The sequence below is a fragment of the Podarcis erhardii genome (assembly GCF_964252035.2).
Source record: "Podarcis erhardii genome assembly, chromosome: 15".
NCBI classification, from domain to species: Eukaryota; Metazoa; Chordata; class Lepidosauria; order Squamata; family Lacertidae; genus Podarcis; species Podarcis erhardii.
Genome location: NC_138505.1, coordinates 25,150,242 through 25,176,457, shown reverse-complemented (window position 1 = coordinate 25,176,457; position 26,216 = coordinate 25,150,242). Strand labels below are relative to the sequence as shown.

The window sequence follows — 26,216 nt, the reverse complement described above, 5'->3', positions numbered from 1 at the left end:
GTGGCACTTGACCCAAATCCTCTTGTCTCTCTGCTTGTAGATCCTGGATTGGGACTATTACATCGAAAGACTGGGCAGCACAATTCAGAAAATCATTACCATCCCAGCAGCCCTGCAGCAGGTAAACTGTCGGGTTGGTGGCTAAAGGGCTGTGGGCTCCCCCAGGATGTTACGAGACACAGGAGGTAGCCGCAGAACTCTCACACTTAGTTGCTCTGGTCCAATAGCTAGCTAAAAACTCAAAGCTCCAAAACTGAGCTAGCTCCCTGAGTGTTCCCATTCATTTCAGAAAGTTAGAACCTTCCTGCATGGAACTGACCCCAACCTTTTCCAAATGCACGAGAGCTCTTTGCATTCCTCAGAGCACACCTGGGACTCCAGAGCTATTTATTTAAAATATTTCTACTCCTCTGTGATTGGTTTTTGGGGACCGGGGTTGTACAAACGAAAGCTGAAAAGCTGGGGTTTCTGCGCTACGGGTCTCTGATTTGGATGTCAGCACTGTCAGTGCAAGTGTCTTGTGTTCTAGCATAGCTAGTTTCCTTCTGCTTCTGGTCAAAAACAGTAGTATCCTCGCAGGATCAGGCAGAATGAAAGTCAGAGGGAGCCTCCCAAATAAACAACAAATGCGGTGTCCCGTCAGGTAAAAAACCCCGTTCCTCGCGTCCGACACCCCGACTGGCTCCACAAGAAGCTCTTGGAAAAGAACGACATGTACAAGCAGAAGAAAATCAGTGAGCTGTTCACAAGTGAGGGCAAGAGACAGGTAAGAGGGTCACGGCTCTCCCTACAACAGGGTGGATTTAAAAAATGAATCCAGTTTTTTAATTAAAATGCATTTACACACGCACACACACAAAATCAGTTGTAGTAAATGTCTGCCTCATCATGTTTACTTGGAAGTAATTCCTACTTTGTTCACTAGGACTTATTTCCCAAATAAATGTGCATAAATTATAGTCCTGGCTTCTGATTGCTTTCTACAGTAGTACCTTGGTTCTCAAACGTAATCTGTTCCAAAAGTCCGTTCCAAAACCAAAGCATTCCAAAACCAAGGCCCGCTTTCCCCTAGAAAATAATGCAAAATGGATTCATCCATTCCAGACTTTTAAAAACAACCCCTAAAACAGCAATTTAACTTGAACTGTACTATCTAACAAGACCATTGATCCATAAAACGAAAGCAATAAACAATGTACTGCAGTCACACAATCAGTATCTGAACTGGGTTCCACAAAAACAAAAAGCTGCAAAAACAAAAACAAAATTAATAGCAAAAACAGACAAACCTCAGTGTAACACTCAAAATGGAAGTGTGGCACTCAAATCGAAAGCGTGGCAGTCAAAATGGAGCATGTTCGGCTTCCAAAAAAAGTTCGCAAACCGGAACACTTCTGGGTTTGCAGTGTTTGGGTTCCAAGTTTGAGTACCAAGGCATTTGAGAACCCAAGGTACCACTGTATATAGGTTTCAAAATGGTCAGTTTTATTTTTACATCTCATCTGTTCTTTGTTTAAGATGGCAGTCCCTTGAGGCTGTTTTTCATTTTTGTAATAAAAATAAACCGGTGCTGAGATGGGCATCGGCAGGTAAAACATACTTTTATCCCAGAGCTGAGAAGAAGGTGGAGGCCACGGGCAGTTTTTGTGGGTAATTGGGTTGCTCAAGTCAAGGAGGGTTTCATCATTGTACTCCCCACCTTTTGGTGTTTCCTCGCAGGTCTCTGCCAATGTAATCCAGGAGGGCACACCCTCCACACTGGTGGCTGACATGGAAAATTTTGGGGTCACCAAGTCTCTGCAGCCGGGGGTCCCTGTTTCGAATAAACGTAAACGCATCCCTACAGCAGAAGAGAGCCAACAGCAGTCCCAGAATTCGGAACTAACGCAGTCCTGGAGGGAGATCTTGGGCCCGCCGCCTCCCTCTGGAACCACCAAGGTAAGGTAGCAGAAGGAGAGAACTTCATTTAAATAGAGGAACAAAGGATTGCTGTGGGGCTGGGGCTGGACGATGGGGGAGCAGCAACATCCTACCATATATGAATCTTTTAAAAAGCCAGCTGGATCAGGCCAGTGGCTCGACTGGTAGAGCATCCTGGTCAACCAGGAGCTAAGTAGATGCCTCTGGGATCCACAAGCAGGACCTGAGCGCAGCTGACACTCCCCTACTGTGATTTCCATTTGCTGGTATTCAGAAGCATATTGCCGTCAACATTGGAGGTAGAATGCAGCCGTCAGGGTTAGAACCCATTGACAGGTTTACCTGTCTAAGCCATCTGACTTGATGAAAATTCCATAGTTGCAGCTATGCACTAGGGCTTCCTTTCCTGATTCAGCTTCATTGGATGTGCCCATGTTGTGAGAGAGGGAGAAAAGCTTTTCTCTTATCCGTTTTCTCCACGCCATGCAGAATTTTATCGGCTATTGTTACGCCACAACTTGCGCGCCTTTTCTCTAAACAAAAGCCCCAAATGCTGTCACACCATAGATCTGTGTTCTTCTTCTTTGGCAATCACTCGTAGCCGAGTAAGATTGTCTTCCATGAACACAATCTTAACAGTGAGTCCGTAAGTGACTGTGGAGGCCAATTCTGGATCCACATGTCCTTCCGGGAGTTGATCACGGTGAGGGTTTGCCAAACGTGCCTTCCTCTTAGCACGTTTCTCCCTTTCGTTCTGAGTTCGAGCGTTTTCAAAGCCCATGACACTTTTGGTAAAGGCTGTTCTCCAATTGGATCGCTCTCAGGCCAGTGTTTCCCAGTTGTCAGTGTTTATACTACATTTTTTAAAGATTTGCCTTGAGAGTGTCTTTAAGCCTCTTTTGTTGACCACCAGCATTACGCTTTCCATTTTAAAGTTTGAAATAGAGTAGTTGCTTTGGAAGACAATAATCAGGCATCCGAACAGCATGACCAGTCCAACAAAGTTGATGTTGAAGAATCATTGCTTCCGCACTGGTGATCTTTGCTTCTTCCTGGCATTAGTTCACCTGTCTTCCCAAGTGATGTGTAAAAATTTTCAGAGACACCGTTGATGGAATCTTTCAAGGAGTTGGAGATGGCGTTTATAAGCGGTCTGTGTTTCACAAGTGTGTGTGGTGTAGATATGTGTAATGGCATCATGTTGGCGTAAGGCTGACTGCGTCAGAAATTACAGATTGCACATTTTCAGGATTCCTGCCGTTCGTTACCACCATTTCCGATTTGAATAATTTGACTTTCCACCCAAGCAGAAGAAAGTTAGGATTTGGTTTGTCCGATGGTCATTCCCCATTTCCTGCTCTTTTCCACAGGAGGAGCGCCTGGTCTGGCTGTGCTATCACAAGAAGAAGTGGGAGATTCAGGCTCGCCAGCGCCAGGAGCGTCGCAAGAGGCGGCGGCTGGCAGATGGCGAGTCAGTCCTGGGCGGGGGGCTGATCAGGGCAAGGCCCTCCATGGGGCTCGGCAGTTACCTGAGCAAAACGGCCCGCAGCATCCTGGACATGCCCTGGCAGATCGTGCAGGTACGGAGTATCTTGGGGCAGGGGGAGCTCTTTGCCAGGGGAGGGGGTTTAAGACTGCCATCAGCAGAGCATGCTATAAAGTCAGATGCATGGAGGCATAAGGAGATAATAGAGAGCCAGGGCAGCATAGCGGTTAGAGTGTCAGACTAGGATCTGAGAGGGACTAGGGTTCAAATTCCCCACTTGGCCATGAAGCTTGCTAGGCGATTTGGAGCCAGTTGCTGTCTCTCAGCCTGACCTACCTCACAGGGTTGTTGTGGTTGAATCAGGAGGCATAGGAACCATGTATTTTGAGTCCTCGGAGGAGACAGGTGGGACGTAAATGCAATGAAATAAATAATAAAGATGCTGGGTTGTGTTCAGCATAGTGCTATGGTGAATGTTCCATCGGCACAAGGATTTCTCATTGAGCAATTGAACCTGCTTTCCACACACACACACACACACACACACACACACACACCCCCCAAAATATGTTTTGGAGGTTTCCCCAACCCTCTCGAACAAATTAAGGGACTGTGAGGGACACATGCAAGAGAAGGGGACCCCAGTGTGTTAGTAGTAATCATATTCATTTAAGCATCCTTAAAATAATCAGTGACTTCCCTACTTCTCTTTCCATGGTTCATTTTGCATATCATAAATCCCTGCATATTTTACATAAACTAAGCCATTCAGTATTCTATTATTACATCCATCAAAACTTATTTACACTGTTGCATTTATGTTAATGCTGCCGTTTTCAAGTGTACACAATTTCTCCCATATATTCAATAAAAATCTTCTCTAAATGTATGTTCTTCTTGTTCTCTTATTCGATATGTTAGGTCTGCAAGCTGCGCATATCCCATCAGCATAAGTTGTGATTCTTCTTGGTTGGGACCTCGCTCAATTTCCATTTTGGGGCTAACAAACCACGGGCTGCAGTAGTAGCATACATAACCTTTTTTGACACCTGGGAATTTCCATCTGGGTTATCGAAAGGGCTCTCCCCCATAAAATATTTTGGGGAGCCCCCCACAACGTTGAGAAGAATCAGGGCAGAAGAGGCCAGTCGTGAAGCCGAGCACAGTGTGATTTCAGTGGCTGGCAGCTCTTCACGGCGGTGGCTGCCAGAGAGGAGGAATCAGCCATTGAAGCCACGCTGCTACCATGTTCGGCTCCACCTCTTGGCGTTGCACGCACATGCGCACATCACCCCCCCAAAAAAGCCTTCTGCTCGAGTTGGCACCTCTGGTGCTAATCCTTGTGCTAGCCCAATTACTGTTGGGATACTGCCGGGGAGACGGGGGCATTTGGCAGGCCCCCAGCTGGCTCTAGCCACCGGCCGGCAGCAGGTCTCCCTTGGAACAGCATCAATTAGCGACACGAGCCTCAGATACGTTTAGAGACCCGTGCACGCTCTATCAGCAGAGTGCGTAAATCTTCTCACAGAAGAGGCGGACAGAGATGTGTGTAAGCATATTTACAAGCGTTTTATTCAGCATAGTTCAGGAACAAAGGAAAACATGCCTGCTTCCCTTCATCTCCAGCAAAACAGTAACACACAAGCTACATACAAAACGGAAGTTCCCAGCAGACTGTGCTGGAAATGTAAACAGGCATGTGACACACAATAGTCCTGCCTGTCCCTTTTAAGGTGGAACGGAACTATATCCTAATATTATCTCGCTCCCCAATTCCCATGATGACTCCCTTCAGTGGAAGGCAGGGACTACTCTTGGTTCTTCGTTCTTGCTTTTTCTTAGGTGTTTGTGTTGGTAGCAGTTCTATAATCTCCTGCTGTTCAAAATCTAGTAATGCGTTGGGGTCCCCAACCCTTTTGGACCCGTGGGCCTCCCCTTCCCTGTTCTCCAAGGGCTAAGAAGGAGGAGAAAGCCAACAGGCACTGCCACTCCCTGGACTGCTTACAAGAAAGAAGGCAGGGAGGTGGAAGTTGGCAGGGCCCTGCCCCATTTGCCCTAATGAGCTTCTGAAAGGCCAGCAAATGCCACAGCCTCTGTACCTTTTTCTCACCTCTTCTCAGCTTCCAAACCTTTCCCCCACACCAGATGAGATCAAGGGCTTCCCCCCTGGGTTGTGCATCCGGCCTCCGTGTAGTCCAAGCGGCTTCCATGCCTGCCTCTGCCTTTGCAAGCCCACCTTGACGTGATCTCTCTTCCCCCAGATCGCCGAGACCAGCCAGCCAGGCCTCTTCAAGCTGTGGGCCGTCATTGGAAGCGACCTGCACTGCCTCAAGCTGAATGTCCCTCGTGTTTTCTACGTCAACCAGCGTGTCCCTAAACCTGAAGAGAGCACTGCATATCGGAAGGTGCGTGGAGTGAGTCCCTTGGGGGAGCAGTAAATGTATTGCGGTAACCTCCTGTTTGCCGCAAGTGATTTGGTCCAAGAAAAGTAGAGTATTCATGTCAGTTTGCATTTCTTAGTGCAGAAAGTATTGATCTGATGTGTAGAGATCTTTCCTATTCTACTTAATTCAAGAGGCTTCTGGAAGCTGCTCTGTGTGAAAGAGTCAAGCAGAAGGTTCATGGTGTTTGGGTTATACCTTCAGAGAAGCTGAGTACAGCTGGTTTAAACTACAGTAGTTCTCTTATCCTTTCTGTCAAAGTCATGCTGACTATAAAAGTAAGCCCAGAAGGAGCCCAAGTTTCACTTTCTCTTTCTATCTATTTCCTTCTGGTGTGGTGACTTATTATAAGTTATTGTAAGTTTAAGTTAAGTCTGCTGCAACTGGATTTCTTATGACAGTGCCAATCCTGAATGTATTGGATTTCTGACCATTATGCTCATTTGCCTTCAGTAGCAGTAAAGCTTTGATGGAGCCTCTGGTTTATTTTGGGGGAATCCTGTTTAAGTTTTTACTCTGCTAACTATACATTGGAATCTGCACTGGATCAATATTCATCCTATAACTTTTTCCTTTTACACTGAAAACTTCGTTTTTTCAGAGGGAGTAATGTGGAATACCAGAAGGCAAGAAGAACTCCTGTGAAATATTTTTCCCCTCCCTTTTAGAACAAGCGAAATGCTTCTTAAAACCAGGTTTTACTCAAAATGCTCAGTATGAAGATTTGTATGTCGGACAAAATGAGGGCCTGTATGGTGTCGTGGTTAGAGTGTCAGACTAGCTGCTTGGGAGACCAGGGTTTAAGTCCTCACTCAGCCAAAATTATTATTATTATTATTATTATTATTATTATTATTATTATTATTATTATTTTATTTTGTTATTATTTTTGTACCCTGCCCATCTGACTGGGTTATCCGAAGCCACTCCCTGAAGCTCACTGGGTGACCGTGAGCCAGTCACTGTCTCTCAGGCTAGCCTACCTCACAGGGCTGTTTTGTGGATGAAACGGGGAGGCGAAGAATCATGTACGTCACCTTGTGCTCACTGGAGGAAAGGCAATATATAAACGTATGAAATAAACAACATGGAAGTATTCAAGAGTTATAATGCCTTTGTATGCTGTAGATTGACTGCAAATGACTTTTTTGGCAACTCGGAGCAGGTTAGTCCAAAAGCGAAAGGCTTTTCGTTTGAAGCCAGTGAGAGATGTCTAGAATTCTGGGGCAGAGTTGCCAGTTGACCCAGAACTACTATGACAAGGAAAGGAGAGTGTGGTTGTGCCCACCCACCCATCCGTGCCCCACATGGTAAAAACAGGTGCAGATAGACTTGAGGGGGGGTCTCACCTGAGTCCTTGTTATTATCTCGGCAGGTAAACAGGATCCTTCCTCGCTCCAACTTGGTTTACAACCTCTATGAGTACTCTGTGCCCGAGGAAATGTACCAGGAGCACATCAACGAAATCAACGCCAGCCTCTCTGCCCCAGATATAGAGGGAGTGTACGAGACCCAGGTAACTAACTCCCTTTGGCTGGTCTGATGTGGGAAAAGGGGAGCTCTAGGTCTGAGGATGAGACGTACGGTTGCACCCCATGCTAGTCCAACTCCGAGTAGACTCAATGGACACAATTGACACTTGAGGTGTATATTTATAAGACCTGCCTTATTCCTGTGATTATAGTGGTTTTAAATGATTTTTTGTGTTTTAATGTGACCTGCCCTGAGACCTTAAGGTGAAGGGGAGGTAATATAGCAATTTCGGAGGGTATACTCAGAGTAGAATTGGCTAGAACCCCTTTTTCTTTCTTTTGAGACTTGAAGTTGGTTTGAAAATACTACCATCTGTGTCATTTATGCTTTCTCTTCACTTGCCTTCCATAAATGGGTCTTTTCAGGCTTCTCATTTCAAAATCCTCTACCTGGGCAGAGGCCACAGGTAAAACCTGCTGCATTCAGCATCCTCCTTGGCTTTCCTTTGGAAACCCTGGGGCAGCAGCATGGAGCATCTTGCTCTGGGTATTTCACTATGGTTAAATCCAATTTAAATTTAAATAAATCCAATTTAAATTTTTACAAAATGATTTTTTGAATTTGTTTTTAAAAAACAACAACATTGATTTATATCCACCCTGGTTTCCTGTAACTTCAGTTCTCGCATTGCGTCTTTTTAAAAACCAAAGGGAGCCAGACAGCGCTTTCCTTCTAGAAAAAGAAGAAGAATAAAAGGGTACTGTATACCCTTAAGTGCCTCCAGAAAAAAAGCTGTGGGGCCAGATACCCTTGCCAGTCAACTTCAGATCATACCCAGAGCTACCAGTAGATCCTACCCTGCCAGAAGATTTGCCAGTTCTTCTCACCCCTGTTGTAACCTCTAGTTCCTCTTCTCCTCCCTGCCCAGATCCCATTACTTCTGCGGGCCCTGATCCGCCTGGGCTGCGTGTGCATGGTCAACAGGAACTTGGTGAGGCACCTCACTGGCCGGGAGGCTGAAACCTTCAACCTGGAGCACCTCGAGATGCGCTCCTTGGCCCAGTTCAGCTACCTGGAGCCAGGTAAGAAGACTCATCCCCGATACTCAGGTAGCTGGCAAGAACTGGGAAGGCAGTTCCTGCTCTCTGACGCGAGGCTCTGTTCCGTTTCTGTTTAGGTAGCATCCGCCACATCTACCTGTACCACAACTCCCAAGGCAACAAGGCGCTCTTTGGCCTCTTCATCCCATCTCAGCGGAAGGCGTCTGTTTTTGTGCTTGACACGGTAAGGTCGGAGGCCAGGGGGTGGGGCTTGCTGACACTCATTGAAATATTGTCCTTTCATTTACACTGGTACCTTGGGTTAAGTGCTTAATTCGTTCCGGAGGTCCATTCTTAACCTGAAACTGTTAACCTGAAGCACCACTTTAGCTAATGGGGCCTCCTGCTGCTGCCGTGCTGCTGGAGCACGATTTCTGTTCTCAACCTGAAGCAAAGTTCTTAACCTGAAGCACTATATCTGGGTTAGCGGAGTATGTGACCTGAGGTACCACTGCATTATATTTCCACGTCACTTTTTCACTCACGTGAGTCACAAAGCGACTCGCGTACAGTAAATATCAACATAGCAGAACATCACAATTGCAACATAAGTTGTATACAGTGATACCTTGGTTTTCAAACGTTGATGAACGTTTCAGAATCCGGACGCCGAAAACCCGGAAGTAGATGCTTCCGTTTTCGAATGCACCTCGGAAGTCGAACGGCTTGCGCTGCGTGTTTTTCAATTTTCCCAATTGAATTTGCAGACAGCCCTTTGCACCTCGGTTTTTGAACGTTTCGGAACTCGAACAATTTTCCATAACTGATTACGTTCAAGAACCGAGGTACCACTGTATATTGAAAAATAACAAATCCTCAGTAAAACAACTCCCTTCTATAAAGCACTATTAAACAGCACAACCACAAGAAAAGTCACATTGTAAAATTCTCAAAGCATTACAGCACTCGTAATCCACAAAACGATACGAACGACATTAACAAGCTAACAACCAAAAACAAACTGCTGGATTCACACACTTTCTCGCCACCCCCAGGTCTCAGTCTTCCATTCAATTCATGACAAAAACCCACATTCACATAATGATCTGTGCTCAGCTCTAATGGGCTGTTCTAGCTGGGTGGAAATCAGGGTTCTGATAATAACTTACAAATTTTCCCCATTCTTTATTAAATTTTATTTAAAAGAACACTGTAAACAATTAAAAACATTGGCAGGATTTTAGAAAACACAGTGAGAACTGTGGTGAGAATGGAGTACAGTCAAACCTTGGCTCCCAAACGCCTCCTTTTTGGAACATTTTGGCTCCCAAATGCCGCAAACCCAAAAGTAAATGTTCTGGTTTTTGAACGTTTTTCGGAAGCCAAACGTCCAACTTGAAGCTCCTGCAACCAATCAGAAGCCGCGCTTCGGTTGTCGAACATTTTGGAAGCCGAACGGGCTTCCAGAATGGATTATGTTTGACAACCGAGGTTTGACTGTATTAAGAAAATAAAGAGAACATTATAAGATGCAGTTGGAAAAGAATAACGATAGAGGGAAGTCCGGGGATTCAGAGAATCCTATGTGTATATGATTTAATTGTGATGATAATTTTGAAGGCAAAAATGAGTAAAAAATATTTATTTTTTAAAAAGGGGAAATCAGGGTTCTGTGGGTATCGGGTTCTGCGGTTTTAGAAGCCCGGTTGGCAGCTGCAGATTCCTCGGCTTCCCCGCCTGAGGGTCCTTTCATCCAGATGGTTTCACGGAGCCAGATCTTTACCTGCAGCTGTGTCTCCAGCATCCTTCTCTCCCCTCGGCTCCAGGTGCGGAGCAACCAGATGCCCAACCTCAACAACATGTACTCGGCGGAGCACAGCGCCATGGTGGCGAAGGTGGGCGAGGAGCTCCTTCCGCCCAACAAGCACGCCTTCGAGGTGCGAGCGGAGACAGACCTCAAGACCGTCTGCAGGGCCATCCAGCGCCTCCTGCTGGGCTACAAGGTAATAGCAGGGAAATCCAGTGCTCGCCTCCGTTCTTTGGCTAACCCTGAGCCCCCCAGCAGTGGCAGACTTCGGGCTCTCCCAATTCCAGCAGCGCTAAAATTCAGTGCCCGCCTCTTGTGCTCCATTCTCCAGCACTGTTGTGGTGCCCCCCACAGCATGGCACTCAGTGTGGGCACCCTAAAGCTAGCCCTGCTCGCTGCCAGCCAGGGTGGATTCGATTTCAATCAAATCGATTTAAATCACGATTTAAATCACTAGTCAGTAAGACTAGATTTAAATCTTTTTTTTACATAAAGACTCATTCTTGTTGGTTAAAATGTTAATATTTACAACTAGATGAAGGTTTCATTTTTGGAATAATAAATTTTCAGAGTAGCTTTTACAGTTATAGCAAAAAACACTGACTTGGTTATACTATTTGAAATACATAGACCGATAATTATGAAATTATTCTGAGGCTGATTAAGTTAACTGTTTATGTTTGGACAACTTTTCTGCTGTACTTTATTGGGAGAGAAAAAAATCATTTCCTTAATAACAATTTAAACCATTTAATTAAAACAGTAACATGATACCATATATATCCTTGTTTGTTAGCTGAGGTGGTTTTTTTAAAAAAAAAAAAAACAACTTAGACTGAGTTTTAGCACACATGAAAAACTTAAAACAAATCCTTCTTTCCTGATGAATAGCCTTTGGACTATAATGTAACTTAAATAGAAAACTATCTTTGGAAAGATTTTTCCTCCAAAAGAATTTTATATTAAAAATCTGATTTAAAATTTTAAAAATCTGATTTTCTTGATTATTTTTGTTTTTAATCATTGGTTTTTATCCACATTGCTGCCAGCTTTTGGGAAAGCCCCTGCCCGCATCCCTTGAGGGCACTGTCCTACCTTACACCATTGTCCTTTTCCTTCACCTGCTGTCTCTCTCCCTCCCTCTGTCTCAGGACGAGCGCCGGGGCCCCACCCTCATTGCCGTGCAGTCCAATTGGGACCTGAAGAGGCTGGTCGGAGGGATGCCCGTCTTGGAGGAGTTCCCGCTGGTTCCCGTCCAGGTGGCCGATGACGTCAACTACAGCATCCTGGACTGGCAGCGCCATGCTGCACGGCACATGATCCGGCGCTACCTCAGCTTGGACACCTGCCTTTCTCAGGCCTTTGAGATGAGCAGGTGGGGCAGGCACACGGGTTCTGGGAAACGGCAAGGGTCTTGTTTTTATTTTATATTTTATTTCTAAATTCCAAAAGTTTACAAGATGGTGCAAACTTCCAAATACACATCCATTTCTCATTCGACTTCCCCTCCATGGTCCCCCCCCCCCCCGTAATTTCTAAATTTGCTGCATATTGTAGCTATTCTGTGCCTTGCCTTTTCCACATTATAGTTAACTGCTGTTCTTCATTCAAATCCTACATGCATTTTATAAGAAATCAAGATAACAAACTTTTTACAAATGAATGAAAACGGTTTATTGAATATTTACAGATAAATTGCAAACAGATAAAAACATCAGCAGGATTGTTTTAATAACCTGCAGTTGCATAAGAGTTTATCTTTAAAGTAGATAATTAAAGGGGCAAATTAAATGAATTTGGATATGCAGGAGATATTAAAAAATAAATTTAAGGAAACGCAGAAAGAGGGGGAAGGGAGTCACTTTGAAATGTTGACATGATTATAAAATTAATGAAAAGTATAAATTTGAGAAGTATAAATAAAAACTTTTAAACAAAAACAAATCCTAGGTACATTCTAGCATGTGTACAGTAGTTCTTTAAATATTCAACAAAAGGTGTCCACTCCTGCATTAAATGTATCTTTTCTTGATCTCTAACTTTCATAGTTACCGTATTTTTCGCTCTAAAGGACGCACCCGACCATAGGACGCACCTTGTTTTAGAGGGGGAGAACAAGAAAAAAAAAATTCTCCCCCTCTCTGCCCACCCTTCCCGCAAAAGCCCACAGGAGCGCCCCTTCCCGCAATACCCCCACCTCCCGCAAAAGCCCACAGGAGCCACGCACCCTTTAAGGAGCATGCGGCTCCTGTGGGCTTTTCTACGAGGAGGGAGAAGGGACTGACTGGCTGCATCAGTCCCTTCTCCCTCCGGAGGAAAAGCCCGCAAGAGCCGCACGGAGCTTGTGAGCTTTTGGGGGCTTTTCCTACCTGCCTCCCCCCTGCATTCGCTCCATAGGACGCACACACATTTCCCCTTCATTTTTGGAGGGGAAAAGGTGCGTCCTATAGAGCGAAAAATACAGTAAGTTTTGTGCTTTTTTTCAGGGGGTTAAAAAAGTTGTTGTTAAAAAAGTGTGGCATTTCCTGTAACAACTTCATGGTGAAACCTGGCACCTATTTTTCCAGGGGGAAAGCACTGGTTAAGTTAGAAGGGTGAGATGTGCAGGCCGTGGTGGGGGAAGCTGAATCAGTATGCCGAGTTCAGGTTAAGGCAGTTAGTCTGTTTCTGCAGTTCCAATCCTGCTTCTGGCTGATGTTCTGAAGGTCGTCTTCTCCCCGTTCCACCCCTCTCTTCTGCCCAGGTACTACCACATCCCCATCGGGAACCTCCCTGACGACATCTCCACCTTTGGCACAGACCTCTTCTTCTCCCGCCACCTCCACCGCCACAACCACCTCCTGTGGCTCTCTCCCACCTCCCGCCCGGACCTGGGGGGCAAGGAGGCAGACGACAGCCGCCTGGTCATGGAGTTCGACGAGAGGGTCTCCGTCGAGATCAATAACCCGGGCTGCTATTCCACAGGTGAGGGAAAGACGGGACTGCAGTTCTCTGCTCCATGGGTGTTCAAATATTCAGACAGAATATTAGAAGATGACCTGACGAGTCTCTGAGGGTTGCTAATACCAGCATTAAAGAAGGCGTTACCATAAGCACGTATCAGGGAATGCGGCAGGTCCAATTTGTCCTGCAGAGTCATTGTTCATACGTTGAATACATGGCAAACAGTTCACCATGAAAGTCTCTGTTTTCTTTTTCTTGGACTCTGGTCGCTTGAAGTTTCTCAGTAAGCGCCATCTCCCAAATGACAATATGCCATCCTGTATACCTGAAGGAGCGTCTCCACCCCCATCGTTCAGCCTGGACACTGAGGTCCAGTGCCGAGGGCCTTCTGGCGGTTCCCTCACTGTGAGAAGTGAGGTTACAGGGAACCAGGCAGAGGGCCTTCTCGGTAGTGGCACCCGACCTATGGAACGCCCTCCCATCAGATGTCAAAAGAATAAACAACTACAGTGGTACCTCAGGTTACATACGCTTCAGGTTACGGACTCCGCTAACCCAGAAATAGTACCTCGGGTTAAGAACTATGCTTCAGGATGAGAACAGAAATCGTGCTCTGGCAATGCGGCGGCAGCCGGAGGCCCCATTAGCTAAAGTGGTGCTTCAGGTTAAGAACAGTTTTAGGTTTAGAACGGACCTCCGGAACGAATTAAGTACTTAACCCGAGGTACGACTGTAAATGATATTTAGAAGACATCTGAAGGCAGCCCTGTTTAGGGAAGTTTTTTTAATGACTGATGTTTTAATGTATTTTTAATCTCCTGTTGGAAGCCGCCCAGAGTGGCTGGGGAAACCCAGCTAGATGGGCAGGGTATAAATAATATATTATTATTATTATTATTATTATTATTATTATTATTATTATTATTATTATTATTATTATTATTATTATTATTTAGCTTCCCTTCTAGTTTCTAGTAGTCAGAGGTCTTCATTCATAGCAAGCCTTTCCCCTTGGGATGGTGATGTTCCTTTTGGCCAGGGTTTGTGATGCAGCGCTGGGCTTTCCTGCCCTTGAATCCAGGACCCTGTCTCACTCTTTTCACTGCAGTCTGCGTGGAGCTCGACATCCAAAGCCTGGCGGTGAACACCGTCCTGCAGTCGCATCACGTCAACGACATGGAGGGGGCCTCCAGTATGTGCATCAGCTTTGACGTGATCCAGCCGGCGTCGTTGGAGGACATGGTCACGGGGAACCAGGCAGCCAGCACCCTGGCCAGCTACGATGAAACAGCCCTCTGCTCCAACACGTTCAGGTCTGGCACGTGGCTTGGCTTTGCAGGGAATCCTGCAACTCTCCCCCACAAGCCGGCCACCCCCGGTGGTGGAATATGTGAGGGATCCCACCCCCCTGGCCCTCCAGACTGCCATAGGCTTGGGAGATTATAGGTTTTTTAAAAAATGAAAACAAAAATCCTGTTCTTCAGCCGTAAAAGCCCCCCAGAACTGCTTACAAATACAGTTGTGCCTTGGTTCTCAAATGTCTTGGTACTCGTACGTTTTGGCTCCTAAACGCCACAAACCTGGGAGTAAGTGTTTCGGTTTGCAAACGTTTTTCGGAAGCCGAACATCCAGCACGGCTTCCGCTTGACTGCAGGGAGCTCCTGCAACCAATTGGAAGCCACACCTTGGTTTTTGGTTTTGCGAGTCGAACGGACTCCCAGAACAGATTAAGTTCGAGAACCGAGGTACCACTGTAGCTTAAAATGAAAGGTGTTTTGTTTTTTTAAGGGACCCTCAGACTTCCAATTTGATAAGATGCAGCACAAAAGGAAAAAGGGTTTGGGAGGGAGGAGGAAATAATCAACCACCTTTTTGGTTTTGGATACTTCTCATCGGGGGAAAATAGAAGAACGGGCAGACAGTGCAGTGAAAAGCAGCAATGGCGTCAGAAGAGTAATTGCTTGGGTTTGTGGGATTTCTAGTTGCAGCTCTGTAGATCTAGTGGCCAGCTTCCACCTTTCTGCTCGCTCGCAGGGTCTTGAAGAGCGTGGTGGTCGGCTGGGTGAAGGAGATCACGCAGTACCACAACGTCTACGCCGACAACCAGGTGATTCATTTCTACCGCTGGCTGCGCTCCCCGACTTCGCTGCTCTACGATCCTGCCTTGCACCGCATGTTGCACAGCATGATGAAGAAGATCTTCCTCCAGTGAGTCCATATCTCTCTTTTGCTTGTGTGTGTGTTTATAAAAAATATAGACAGCCAACTTGCCTACTGTACCTTTTGGGGAGTGGTTTGTTCCTCTCTCCTCTTCGCATTCAGATGCCTCTTGAGATAAAAAGGTAAAGGGACCCCTGACCATTAGGTCCAGTTGTGACCGACTCTGGGGTTGCTTTACTCATCTCGCTTTATTGGCCAAGGGAGCCGGCGTACAGCTTCCGGGTCATGTGGCCAGCAGGACTAAGCTGCTTCTGGCAAACCAGAGCAGCGCACGGAAACGCCGTTTCCCTTCCTGCTGGAGCGGTACCTAGTTATCTACTTGCACTTTGACGGGCTTTCGAACTGCTAGGTGGGCAGGAGCAGGGACCGAGCAACTGCAGCTCACCCCGTCGCGGGGATTCGAACCGCTGACCTTCTGATCGGCAAGCCCTAGGCTCTGTGGTTTAACCCACAGCGCCACCCCTGTCCCTCCTCTTGAGATACCATTGCCAAATTTGGCACAAATTTGGAGGAGATTGTTTTTTGGCTGTGGTTGGACACCCATCAGGTGCCATTCTGAATCAAGATGGCAGACTGAAATGTTCCCCAAAAAAATGTTTCTATGAATTCCCAAGCAATGCTGATTGATTTCTGGTGGTGTGAAAAACATCCAAACACTTATTCGCTTCTGTAATCCTGGACTAGCCCACTAGGTGGTGCCTCTCTGCCGTGCTCAGCAATCCCTTTTTATCATTACAAACTTTCTGATGTGCAATTTTTTTTTCTTTAAAAACATATTTTATGTATCATACAATTATGCGCAAATTTAACAAAGGGGAGGGGAGGGAAAATAGAAGGACCATAAATACATTTTTTTAAGAATGGAAAAAGAAATAATAATAAATGAAAACCACCATCAACTCTCATGAAATATATAATAACCATCAGTACATCTTTTTAAGTTAAACATGCAGGTTAATATCAGCATGTTTGGGTGGACCTCAACCTGATGGAATTTTTCTTTTTTTACAACCTTCCCCCGCCCCCCAACAACAACAAAAATTATAGAGAGAGCAGAGTAGTGGGGAGAGAATTGGCTGCTCAAGTCCTAAATAGGAGGATTAGATTTGTGGGAGGTGGTGCATAATGAGGTTTAAAACTCCCTTCCCTGTATCAGACGGTTTCAGGAGGGAGGGATATCTTTTCCTTTCTCCAGACTCAGGACCCCTAGTATATAGCCTCCCCCCCCCCCAAAAAAAAGTCCACCAGATTTGGGGCTGGTGACTTTTTGCCTCTTAAATTTTCCACTGAGCAAGCCCACAGGAGCCCGCTTTCCTATGGAGGGCTGGAACCCTGCATCAGATCCACATTCCTTTTGGGGGGTCAGAGACACGCATGTCACATTTTTGTCCCTGGCTTCCACTTGTACATAGCATAGATCCATCCACAACTGCAACATCAGCTACCCCTTTTTCCTTTTCACCTTCCACTCTCTTTTTTCTCCCAGGTTGGTGGCAGAGTTCAAGCGCCTCGGCTCCTCGGTGGTTTACGCCAATTTCAACCGCATCATCCTATGCACCAAGAAGCGGCGCATCGAAGATGCCCTGGCCTACGTAGAGTACATCACCAACAGGTGCTTCTAGAACCCCTTCAAGTGTCCACCTGCCCCTCCTCCCCTTTTGACGTTCAAATGCCTGGTGAAGGACCCTGTGTTCAGACGTGCCTTTTGGCTTTGTGCCTAATCTAAATCTCCCCTTAGTCTCCTTCGCTCCATTAAGTTCCTTCTTATGTTCTTTATTGGTTTCCACTTGTTAGCCACCATGAAAGGAGACTGACCTTTTTCATTTTATTTCTATTTCATTGTAATTTTACCCCGCCTCTCCTCAAAGAAGCTCAAGGAGGTATACATCAACATCATCATCATCATCATCATTTCATTCTTTATACGCTGCCCATCTGGCTGGCTTCCCCCAGCCACTCTGGGCAGCTAACAGCATATAAAAAATGGTAGTAGTTCTGTTCCTCCTCCTTTTGCCCTCACAACAACCCTTTGAGGTAGGTTAGGCTGAGGGAGCTTCATGGGATTTAAACCTGGGTCTCCCAGCTCCTAGTCCAACTCTCTAACCACTGCACCATGCCAGTTCTCTTTTAATATGGGGAGGATGATAAAGGCACCCTGGACTTGCCAGCCCATGCTCCTTGTAGCCTTATGTCCCTTCAGGGCCATGGGTGCTACACAATGGACTTGCTTCTGGTCAAGGGAGTTGGCGGCTGAGTTTTTCTCATAATCACATTGTGGCTGTTCTCCTGACGGCTCCATCTGGGGCTACGGAGGGAGCTCTCTCTCTCTCTGCCTCCCTGAGAGATTCTGCATGGCTCACCCTCCTTCATCTTCCAGCATCCATTCGAGAGAAATCTTCCACTCTTTGACCATTTCTTTCTCGCGCTGCTGGGAGTTCTTGCTGTGGATGGACCCAGCTAATTACGGCGGGATCAAAGGCAAAGTGCCGTCCCAGATCCACTACGGGGAGGTAAGAAAAACAGCAAAGAAGGCGCATTTGGGGAGTACAGTGGTACCTCGGTTGTCAGACGTAATCCGTTCCTGAAGACCATGTGACTTCCGAAACGTTCGACAACCGAAGCGCAAAGGGAGAATTTCAATTTCAGTGGCGAAAACCGTTCAACTTCCAAGGCACATTCAAAAATGGAAACAATTACTTCTGGGTTTTTGGCGTTCGGAAACCAAAACATTCGGCTTCCGAGACACTCGAAAACCGAGTTCCCACTGTATTTGATCCCCTGGGATCTCCTGGCTTCAGGTGGGAGGTGCAGGCTTCTCTGCCTGCCTGCAGGGAGAAGTTTTCTTCTCTCTCTCCCTAGGTCAGAGGTGGGGAACTCCTGGCCCAAGGCCCCAATATGGCCTTCCAAGCCTCTCTGTTTGGCCCTTGGCGCTCTTCCCCAGCCACACACCCCTCTCCAATTTTTTCCCCTGGTTGGAATATGTCCTTGAACTCTAACATTGCCCTTCCTTCTCTGGATGGAGGATAGGGAGTTGTGTTTGTAGCGACTAGCCTACTATACAAAGATACTTTTTTTATAAAAATGTATTGCTCCGCCCACTTTTGCCTCTGGCCCCACCCACCACTACCATGTGGCCCCCAACAGGTTTCCCATAAACAAATGCAGCCCTTGGCCTGAGAAAGGGTTCCCTGCCTCGGTCCAGAAACCGAGCGGGAAGGGGCCATTTGCCAGATTGTCGGCATCTTGTCTTCCGTCCCCTCCTTGCAGGGGATCAGTGATAAACAGGCAGTTTCCGTCGAAGGCAGTGAAGAGGAGGAGGAAGAAGAAGAAGAAGAGAAAGAAGAAGGGGCTGAAGAGGACAATGGCATGGAAGAACTGCTGGAGAACAATTGGAACATCATGCAGTACCTGCCCCAAGCAGCCTCCTGCCAGAATTACTTCCTCATGATCGTGTCTGGTGAGGAGGAGCTTCTAGGTTTGCCCCAGTGATTGAAGCTGAATCCTACCTGGGGGGGGTGGGGACAAAGGGTTTCGCTTCTAGCACTGAGAGCCCCTCTCCTCCCTCAAGTTCTGCAACCATCCCAGAGTCTGCTCAGATCCCATTTACTGCCTGTTTCCCCTATGACTTGCATGCTTGCTTATTTATTGCATTATTTCCCACCTTTCCATCCAAGGAACTCAAGGTAACATACATGGTTCTCCCCCTCGTTTATCCCCCACAACAACCCTGCGAGGTCGTGATGATGCGGAGAGGCAGTAACTGGATCACCCAGTGACCTGGGTTGTGTTTTTCCAGGTCCTCTTCCGACACTCTAACCACTATGACAGGGTTTCCCAAACTTGGGTCTCCAGCTGTGGGTTGTTGTTGTTGTTGTTGTTTGGACTACAACTCCCAGCAGCCTTAGCTTGCAGGACCAGCGGTCAGGGATGATGGGAATTGTAGCCCAAAAACAACTGGAGGCTCCTGCCGTGGCTCCCAAGAAGGCCTTGCTTAGGGGAAAGCAGTTGCTTGCAGGGGGGGGGTTATGCTTGACCCTTCAGGTGCCCGCCATTTTTTCCACAAACAGAGGTGGAGCAGGTGGGGCTGGGAGGAGCCAGAGAGGTCCCTGCAAGCAGAGTTTGAGGCAAACGTGTCTCTGCTTGTCCTCTCATGACTGCATTGCCATTTCCCCAGCATACATCGTTGCTGTCTACCACAGCATGAAGGAAGAGATGCGTCGGAGTGCTCCTGGGAGCACCCCCATCAAGAGGCGAGCAAGCAGCCAGGTCTCCCAGGAGCCTGTGGGAGAGGCAGGTGTCATGCCTGGTGAGTACCCAGCCACGTCCCTCCCTGGACTTGCACCCTTGGGTGAGATAGCCCAGTCCTGGGGAGTCTCTGGCTCAAATCTGGCCTCCACAGTGAATTAATCAAGATGGAAGTAACCTTAGGCCAATTCCCATTTCCTTCTGCTGACCAACCAAACCCTTATAGGTAGGGCTTTGAACAATGTTCTGTAAATGTTGGAAGTATTTTTAATTATGACTGCTAGGCAAGTCACTTCTTCCTGTTTCGTGCATGCAGGTAACTATATAAAAACCCACATGCACAATTTAAAACAAAGGGACAATTTCCTGAAGGGGTAGGCAGGTCCCTATGGCCAGGTCTTGGTTTCCCCACCCGTGAAATAGGGCTCTTGTTATTTACCATATTTTTCCACGTATAAGACAATGCTTTTAACTAAAAATAAAAAATAGGCAAAAATTGGGTGTCATCTTATACACAAATAAAATGCAGATTGATGGCAGCAGCCCCCCCCAAAAAAATGGTTTAATTTTGACTGTATAATTGGTTTTGTTGTTTATGTTTTAATGTGGCAAGATTCAATTTGATTTATTATTTTTTTCAAAAAAATAATCATTTTATAACACTAATAAACAACACAAACAGAAAAACAAACAATACAAACAAATTCTTGTCTTATCCTTATTTTTTCTAAACATTGTTAGGTGAGCTTCCCCAAGTCCCCCCATCTGATTTTCATTTTACCTCATCTTTAGCAGTTTACATATATCATAATTTTTAACCATTTTTTTTTAATCACACTTAATTTTACCATTAAAATCTTCACATATTATCCCTTACAAATAATACTTTTTAAAAATACACTATCTTCTACTTCTAACCCTACAGCCTATATCCACTTCCAAAGCTATTCTAAAACCAATTTGATTTATTATTAACTGGAATGTCTTTAATTGAAAATTAATAAAAAATATTTACAAAAAACGGATTAATGGCAGCAGCAAGCAGGAGATTCGCAGCGGTGATTGGGCGGGTGATTGGTGGCTGCAGAAGGCCTGCTGGCGATTGGCTGCTGCAACTGGGCAGGCGAAGGGCGGGTGGGCTGTTGGTGGAAGCAAGCAGGTAGCCAATTGGCGGCTGTGGCAAGGTGTGCGATCGGCAGTGGCAGGCAGGCAGGTGAGCGATTGGCGGAAGTGACCCCCACCCCCAATAAAAGCTAAGCAACTTAATTTCGGGTTAAAAAAAAATAAGGGTTGTCTTACACATTGGGGCATCTTATACATGGGAAAATATGGTATTTTCTTTGCTGGCTGAGCCACATCACATTTTCAGACACATCTTCCTCTCTCCCGCCCCCTCAGGCATGATCACCTTCTCTCAGGAGTACGTCACCAATGAGCTCACTCAGAGCTTCTTCACCATCACCCAGAAGGTGCAGAAGAAAGTGACCGGTTCCCGACGGACCACAGAGCCCTCCGAGATGTTCCCCACTCTGCCCGGCTCCCACCTGATGCTCAACAATCCAGCGCTGGAGTTTGTGAAGTACGTCTGCAAGGTGAGCATCTCTGTAGGCAGAGGGGAGAGACAGCTGCAACATTGTCAGCGGCGGATGTACTGTGATCTCACAATGGGGCCTTGTTCTCTCTCCTGCCCCCTCCCACCTCACTCTGTAAGAGCCCGGTTGGCTCATCTGCTGTTTCTCTTTTGCCCGCCCACCCCCAAAGGTATTGTCTCTGGACACGAACATCGCCAACCAGGTGAGCAAGCTGAAACGGGACCTGCTCCGCCTGATTGAAGTGGGGGAGTTCTCAGAAGAGGCCCAGTTCCGGGACCCCTGTCGCTCTTACGTCATCCCAGAGATGATCTGCAGGAACTGCAACTTCTGCCGAGACCTGGACCTCTGCAAGGACCCGGCCCTCTCTCAGGTACCAGCTAAGTCGTGATCGTCGATTGACTCCAAAGCAGTGCTTTTTAGTTTAGAGAACAGGTGATAGAAGAATATGCAGCCTCCCCTCTCTGCTTTTGTTCAGGCTTTTTATCCTTGCAGCCCCACACTGTCTACTCTGGGTGGCAGTGGCTCTTTGAGGTTGAATCCTGACAAGACAGAAGTACTGTTTTGGGGGTACAGGGGGCCGGTGGGTGGGTGTGGAGGACTCCCTGGTCCTGAATGGGGTAACTGTGCCCCTGAAGGACCAGGTGCACAGCCTGGGAGTCATTTTGGGCTCACAGCTGTCCATGAAGGCACAGGTCATTTCTGTGTCCAGGGCAGCTGTCTACCAGCTCCATCTGGTACGCAGCCTGAGACCTTATCTGCCCACGGACTGTCTCACCAGAGTGGTGCATGCTGTAGTTATCTCCTGCTTGAACTACTGCAATGCGCTCTACGTGGGGCTACCTTTGAAGGTAACCCGGAAACTACAACTAATCCAGAATGCAGCAGCTACACTGGTGACTGAGAGTGGCTGCCGAGACCATATAACACTGGTCCCGAAAGACCTACATTGGCTCCCAGTACGTTTCCAAGCACAATTCAAGGTGTTGACCTTTAAAGCCCTAAACAGCCTTGGCCCAGTATACCTGAAGGAGCGTCTTCACCTCCATCGTTCAGCCTGAGGTCCCCCTCTGGTGGTGGTGCCCGCCCTGTGGAATGCCCTCCCATCAAATGTCAAGGAAATAAACAACTATCTGACTTTTAGAAGACTTCTGAAGGCAGCCCTGTTTAGGGAAGTTTTTCATGTTTGATGTTTTATTCTTCTTTTAATCTGTTGGGAGCTGCCCAGAGTGGCTGGGGAAACCCAGCTGGATGGGCAGGGTATAAATAATAAATTATTATTATTAAATTATTATATATCAAAGGCCTTGTGTTCCAGCTGTTACCTGGATTTTGGGGTGGCTGGTTGAACCCAGAACCTTCTTGTGGGAATGTTAAGGATAGTAGGAAAGGGGTATATTGAATAAGTATTATCCTTCCTTCACTCACGCTAGTGAGTGATATAGCAGGACAGATTCCCCTCAGTATAGCAGGAAGGTAGTTTGCATATTCGTTTGAATCTCTTTAGTTAAGTAATCCAATCTTTCTTGCCCGGATGGATTATTCCTGGTGTCCCCTTTTGATCCCTCTTAAAAGAATAAAGACACAAGAGTCTTTCCTTTAAAATAACAAGAAGTTTACTCACATTTCAGTTCATGATTTGATCCCTGAAAGGCAGACTTTACTTAGTAGTTACATAAGAGCTCATCTCATATGGACACTGAACTCATGTGCTGCTGGCTGAGCCAGCAGACAGCAAAATTATATTAAGAGAACAAAATGGCTGCAGGAGAGCAGCATGGCAGCAAAAGATAGAACAAGACAACAGCAGTATCAAGATGAACTTCAAGACTAAGAAAATGGCTGTGTGACTTAGCTCTTTTGTAGAGTCGGCCAGAGCCATGCCCATCTCCCAGGTCACATGCAGGGGGAGGACACTCCAGACCAGTGGAACAGGAAGTTATACTGGCTGGAGTAACATCCCCCTGCCTGTGCCCACACACTTCTTGCATGCAGCTTCCTGCTCAACCTGTCCAACTTGGAGCCCTCTCACAGTCATCGCTCTCTCTCTCTCCCCCTTTCCTCCCAGGATGGCTCTGTGCTTCCTACCTGGGCCTGCTCCAACTGCCAGGCCCAGTACGACTCGGATGCCATTGAGATGGCCCTGGTGGAAGCCCTGCAGAAGAAGCTGATGGCCTTCACCCTTCAAGATCTGGTAAGGAGAGACGAGAGGCAATTCCCAGCTTGCCTGTGGAGCCCCACTCGGCTCCTCAACCACAGTGGGAGCGCCTGTGACCTCCCCATGCCCCCTTGTTTCCTGACCCCGGATAGCGCTGAAACACAAGCTAGACCAGGGGCCAGGCATTTAATGAGACTGGTCTGCAGAAGCTTGGTGGGTGCTGGAGAAGTTTTCTCTGTGCAATTTCCATATTGAGAACTAGTATATCTTAAAGAAAAGTGTGTGTGTGTGTGTGTGTGTGTGTGCGCGCACACACACACACACACACACACACACACGCCAGCCTTCCCCAACCTGGTGCTCTCCAAATGCTTTGGACTACAAATTCCACTGGTGGTTGCCATGGTCCAAAACGTGGACATCTGTCAGGAATTCTTTAGCCATGATTCCTGCATTGCAGGGGGTAGATGACCCTTGTGGGGGTAACTTCAATCTTGCAATTCTATCATCTAGAGGACACGAAGCTGGGAGAGGCTGACCTAGGCAGGCAATGCACATACACACACCTCCCTAGTATACGGGGGAAGCGTTCAGTCATGCAGTTTCACACCTGCAGTTTTGCAAGCACTTCCTGTGCGCCCCTTATCTCATCCTGCCCTTTGCAACATCCTGCGCATTGCAGGGAGTTAAACTAGAAGGCCCTGTGGGCTCCCTTCCAACTCTGTGATTCCATGATCTGGACCCACCAAACCAGGATGGGGGGGTGCTGTTTCTGCTTTCTGGCACTCTGTGTGCAGGCAGGGGGCTCCTGGTATTTTTTCGCTTTGTGGTTCTGCCCTGGAGGAGAGGTTGAGGCTGCTCCCCAGCAAGGAGGGCTCAAACACTGCAAGGGGCAGCAGGGGCAGCATGTGAACCAGGCAGGCAGGCAGGGCCTTATCCCATGCACCGCTTGTGTTTCAGGTGTGCCTCAAGTGCAAAGGCATCAAAGACACCCACATGCCTGTGTACTGCAGCTGCGCTGGAGATTTCGACCTCCTGCTGCCCACCAAGGTACGTGTTGGTTGACCCTGCCAACCTCCCCTTCTCCACCCTGTTCCTCAAACCATCACAGTCCCCTTCCCTTGGGTGTGGCTGTTCTCCTCCCAGAAACAGGAAGCTGTCATATACAGCGTCAGTTTATTGGTCCATCTAGCTCAAGATTGTCTGCACTGACTGGTAGCAACCCTCCAGGGTTTCAGAAAGAGGGGATATCCCTGGCCCTGCAAGGAGATGCTGGGGATTGAACCAGCGACCTTCTGCATGCAAGGCAGGTGCCCACCCACTAAGCTATGTCCCTTCCTCTACCGTGACACTGTGGTCTAAACCACTGAGCCTCTTGGGCTTGCCAATCGGAAGGTCGGCTGTTCAAATCCCCGCAACTGGGTGAGCTCCCGTTGCTCTGTCCCAGCTCCTGCCAACATAGCAGTTCAAAAGCAGAGCAGTGCAAGTAGATAAATAGGTACCACTGCAGCGAGAAGGTAAACGGCATTTCCATGCGCTCTGGTTTCCATCACAGTGTCCCATTGTGCCAGAAGTGGTTTAGTCATGCTGGCCACATGACCCAGAAAGCTGTCTGTGGACAAATGCCATCTCCCTCAGCCTGAAAGCGAGATGAGCACCGCAACCCCATAGTTGCCTTTGACTGGACTTAATCGTCCAGGGGTCCTTTACCTTTTACCTTGCCTCAAGCAGATCCATCCTATTGAAACTTCCCCTCTTTGCCTCTTCTTCTCTTACTTTCACAGGCCTTCTTGGAACAGCTGAAGGTCTTTCAAAGCATCGCCCGGCACTACAACATGGGCTACCTGCTGGAGAATATTAAATGGCTGCTTCAGATGAACCCTCAGCTTCTCTTGTAAGATGAGGATGCTGCCGCTGTGGACAGGCTGGTGCACACCTGCACCCCAGCGACAGAGCCCCCACACACCTGCCATGGGGTCCTGGGACCTAGACTATTGTCCGGGCCAGGCTGCAGGTTCAGCTTCGCCCTGGGACAAAAATATTCAGAGACTTGACGTTTGTTGCATGCTGCGGGGAAGCAGGCAATGCCTTCTGGCGAGCGAATGGGGAGGAGGGTACCGTCTTCTGAAACCAAGACCAGGAGCAAGTGAAGAGGCCTCCACAAATAGGCTAGCTAACTTGCTGCTTCTTTCATCTCCTTTTGCTGGGATTTGGGAGTGCAAGATACTGAAAAAAGCCTTGAATCACGGAACTCTCTTTTTTTTTTTTTTTTTTGCACCAATTTTATTCTGTGTTTGTGTGTGTGTGTTTTTAATGCTGTAAATAAACCCTTTTTCCGTGTTGTTAGTTGCTAATATGCTAGATGCCGAGTCCTACAGACACACACTCTCAATCCTGCTCTCGCTACTCTCCTGCTGTGTTTAGGAAAGCAGCGGCTGTCCCCGTCGTTGTTCTGCAGTGAGTATAAGTGAAGCTTTTGCATTCATGGAGCCGCTGCTTGTCAGCCGTTGATCAAGGTTGTTAAAGAAGTCCTTTAATAGGGAGATAACACAGGATTCTAGGCAGACCTGGTTGTCCAGTGGACATTGAAGCACCTAAGGAGAGCCTGGCTACTGGATATTTGCAAAGGCCCATCTAGTCCGCATCCTGGGAGGCAATTCTGACCTGGGGAAGTAGTGCGGGCAAGACGTTTAAGCATCTCCCAGCCCTGTAGTTCTAATCAAGTATGGAGCCACCCACACACCTCTTGTTTGCACGTGCGAGCCTGCCTGCAGGATCAGGCCAATGGCTCATCTAGTCCAGCATCCTGTTCTCACAGTGGCCAACCAGATGCCTGTAGGAAACCCACAAGCAGGATTTGAGCAAAAGAGCAATTCTCCCCTCCTGCGGTTTCC

At 47.3% G+C, this 26,216-nt stretch overlaps 1 protein-coding gene across 1 annotated transcript in view; it reads left to right on the top strand.

The window, feature by feature from the left end:
- The window catches only part of POLE (DNA polymerase epsilon, catalytic subunit), a 53,999-nt gene extending 28,331 nt beyond the window's left edge, over positions 1–25,668 (top strand). The window contains exons 28-49 of the mRNA XM_081841682.1: positions 41–121; positions 644–766; positions 1,720–1,938; positions 3,291–3,500; positions 5,668–5,811; positions 7,223–7,363; positions 8,249–8,402; positions 8,498–8,604; positions 10,187–10,363; positions 11,319–11,542; positions 12,911–13,131; positions 14,219–14,423; positions 15,145–15,318; positions 16,817–16,942; positions 17,708–17,840; positions 18,598–18,787; positions 19,505–19,636; positions 20,974–21,167; positions 21,337–21,537; positions 23,233–23,358; positions 24,283–24,372; positions 25,107–25,668. Of these exons, the coding sequence (XP_081697808.1) occupies positions 41–121; positions 644–766; positions 1,720–1,938; positions 3,291–3,500; positions 5,668–5,811; positions 7,223–7,363; positions 8,249–8,402; positions 8,498–8,604; positions 10,187–10,363; positions 11,319–11,542; positions 12,911–13,131; positions 14,219–14,423; positions 15,145–15,318; positions 16,817–16,942; positions 17,708–17,840; positions 18,598–18,787; positions 19,505–19,636; positions 20,974–21,167; positions 21,337–21,537; positions 23,233–23,358; positions 24,283–24,372; positions 25,107–25,220 (3,486 nt within the window). The 3' untranslated portion in view covers positions 25,221–25,668. The remainder of the gene's footprint in view (positions 1–40; positions 122–643; positions 767–1,719; positions 1,939–3,290; positions 3,501–5,667; positions 5,812–7,222; positions 7,364–8,248; positions 8,403–8,497; positions 8,605–10,186; positions 10,364–11,318; positions 11,543–12,910; positions 13,132–14,218; positions 14,424–15,144; positions 15,319–16,816; positions 16,943–17,707; positions 17,841–18,597; positions 18,788–19,504; positions 19,637–20,973; positions 21,168–21,336; positions 21,538–23,232; positions 23,359–24,282; positions 24,373–25,106) is intronic.
- The last annotated feature ends 548 nt before the right edge of the window (positions 25,669–26,216 follow it).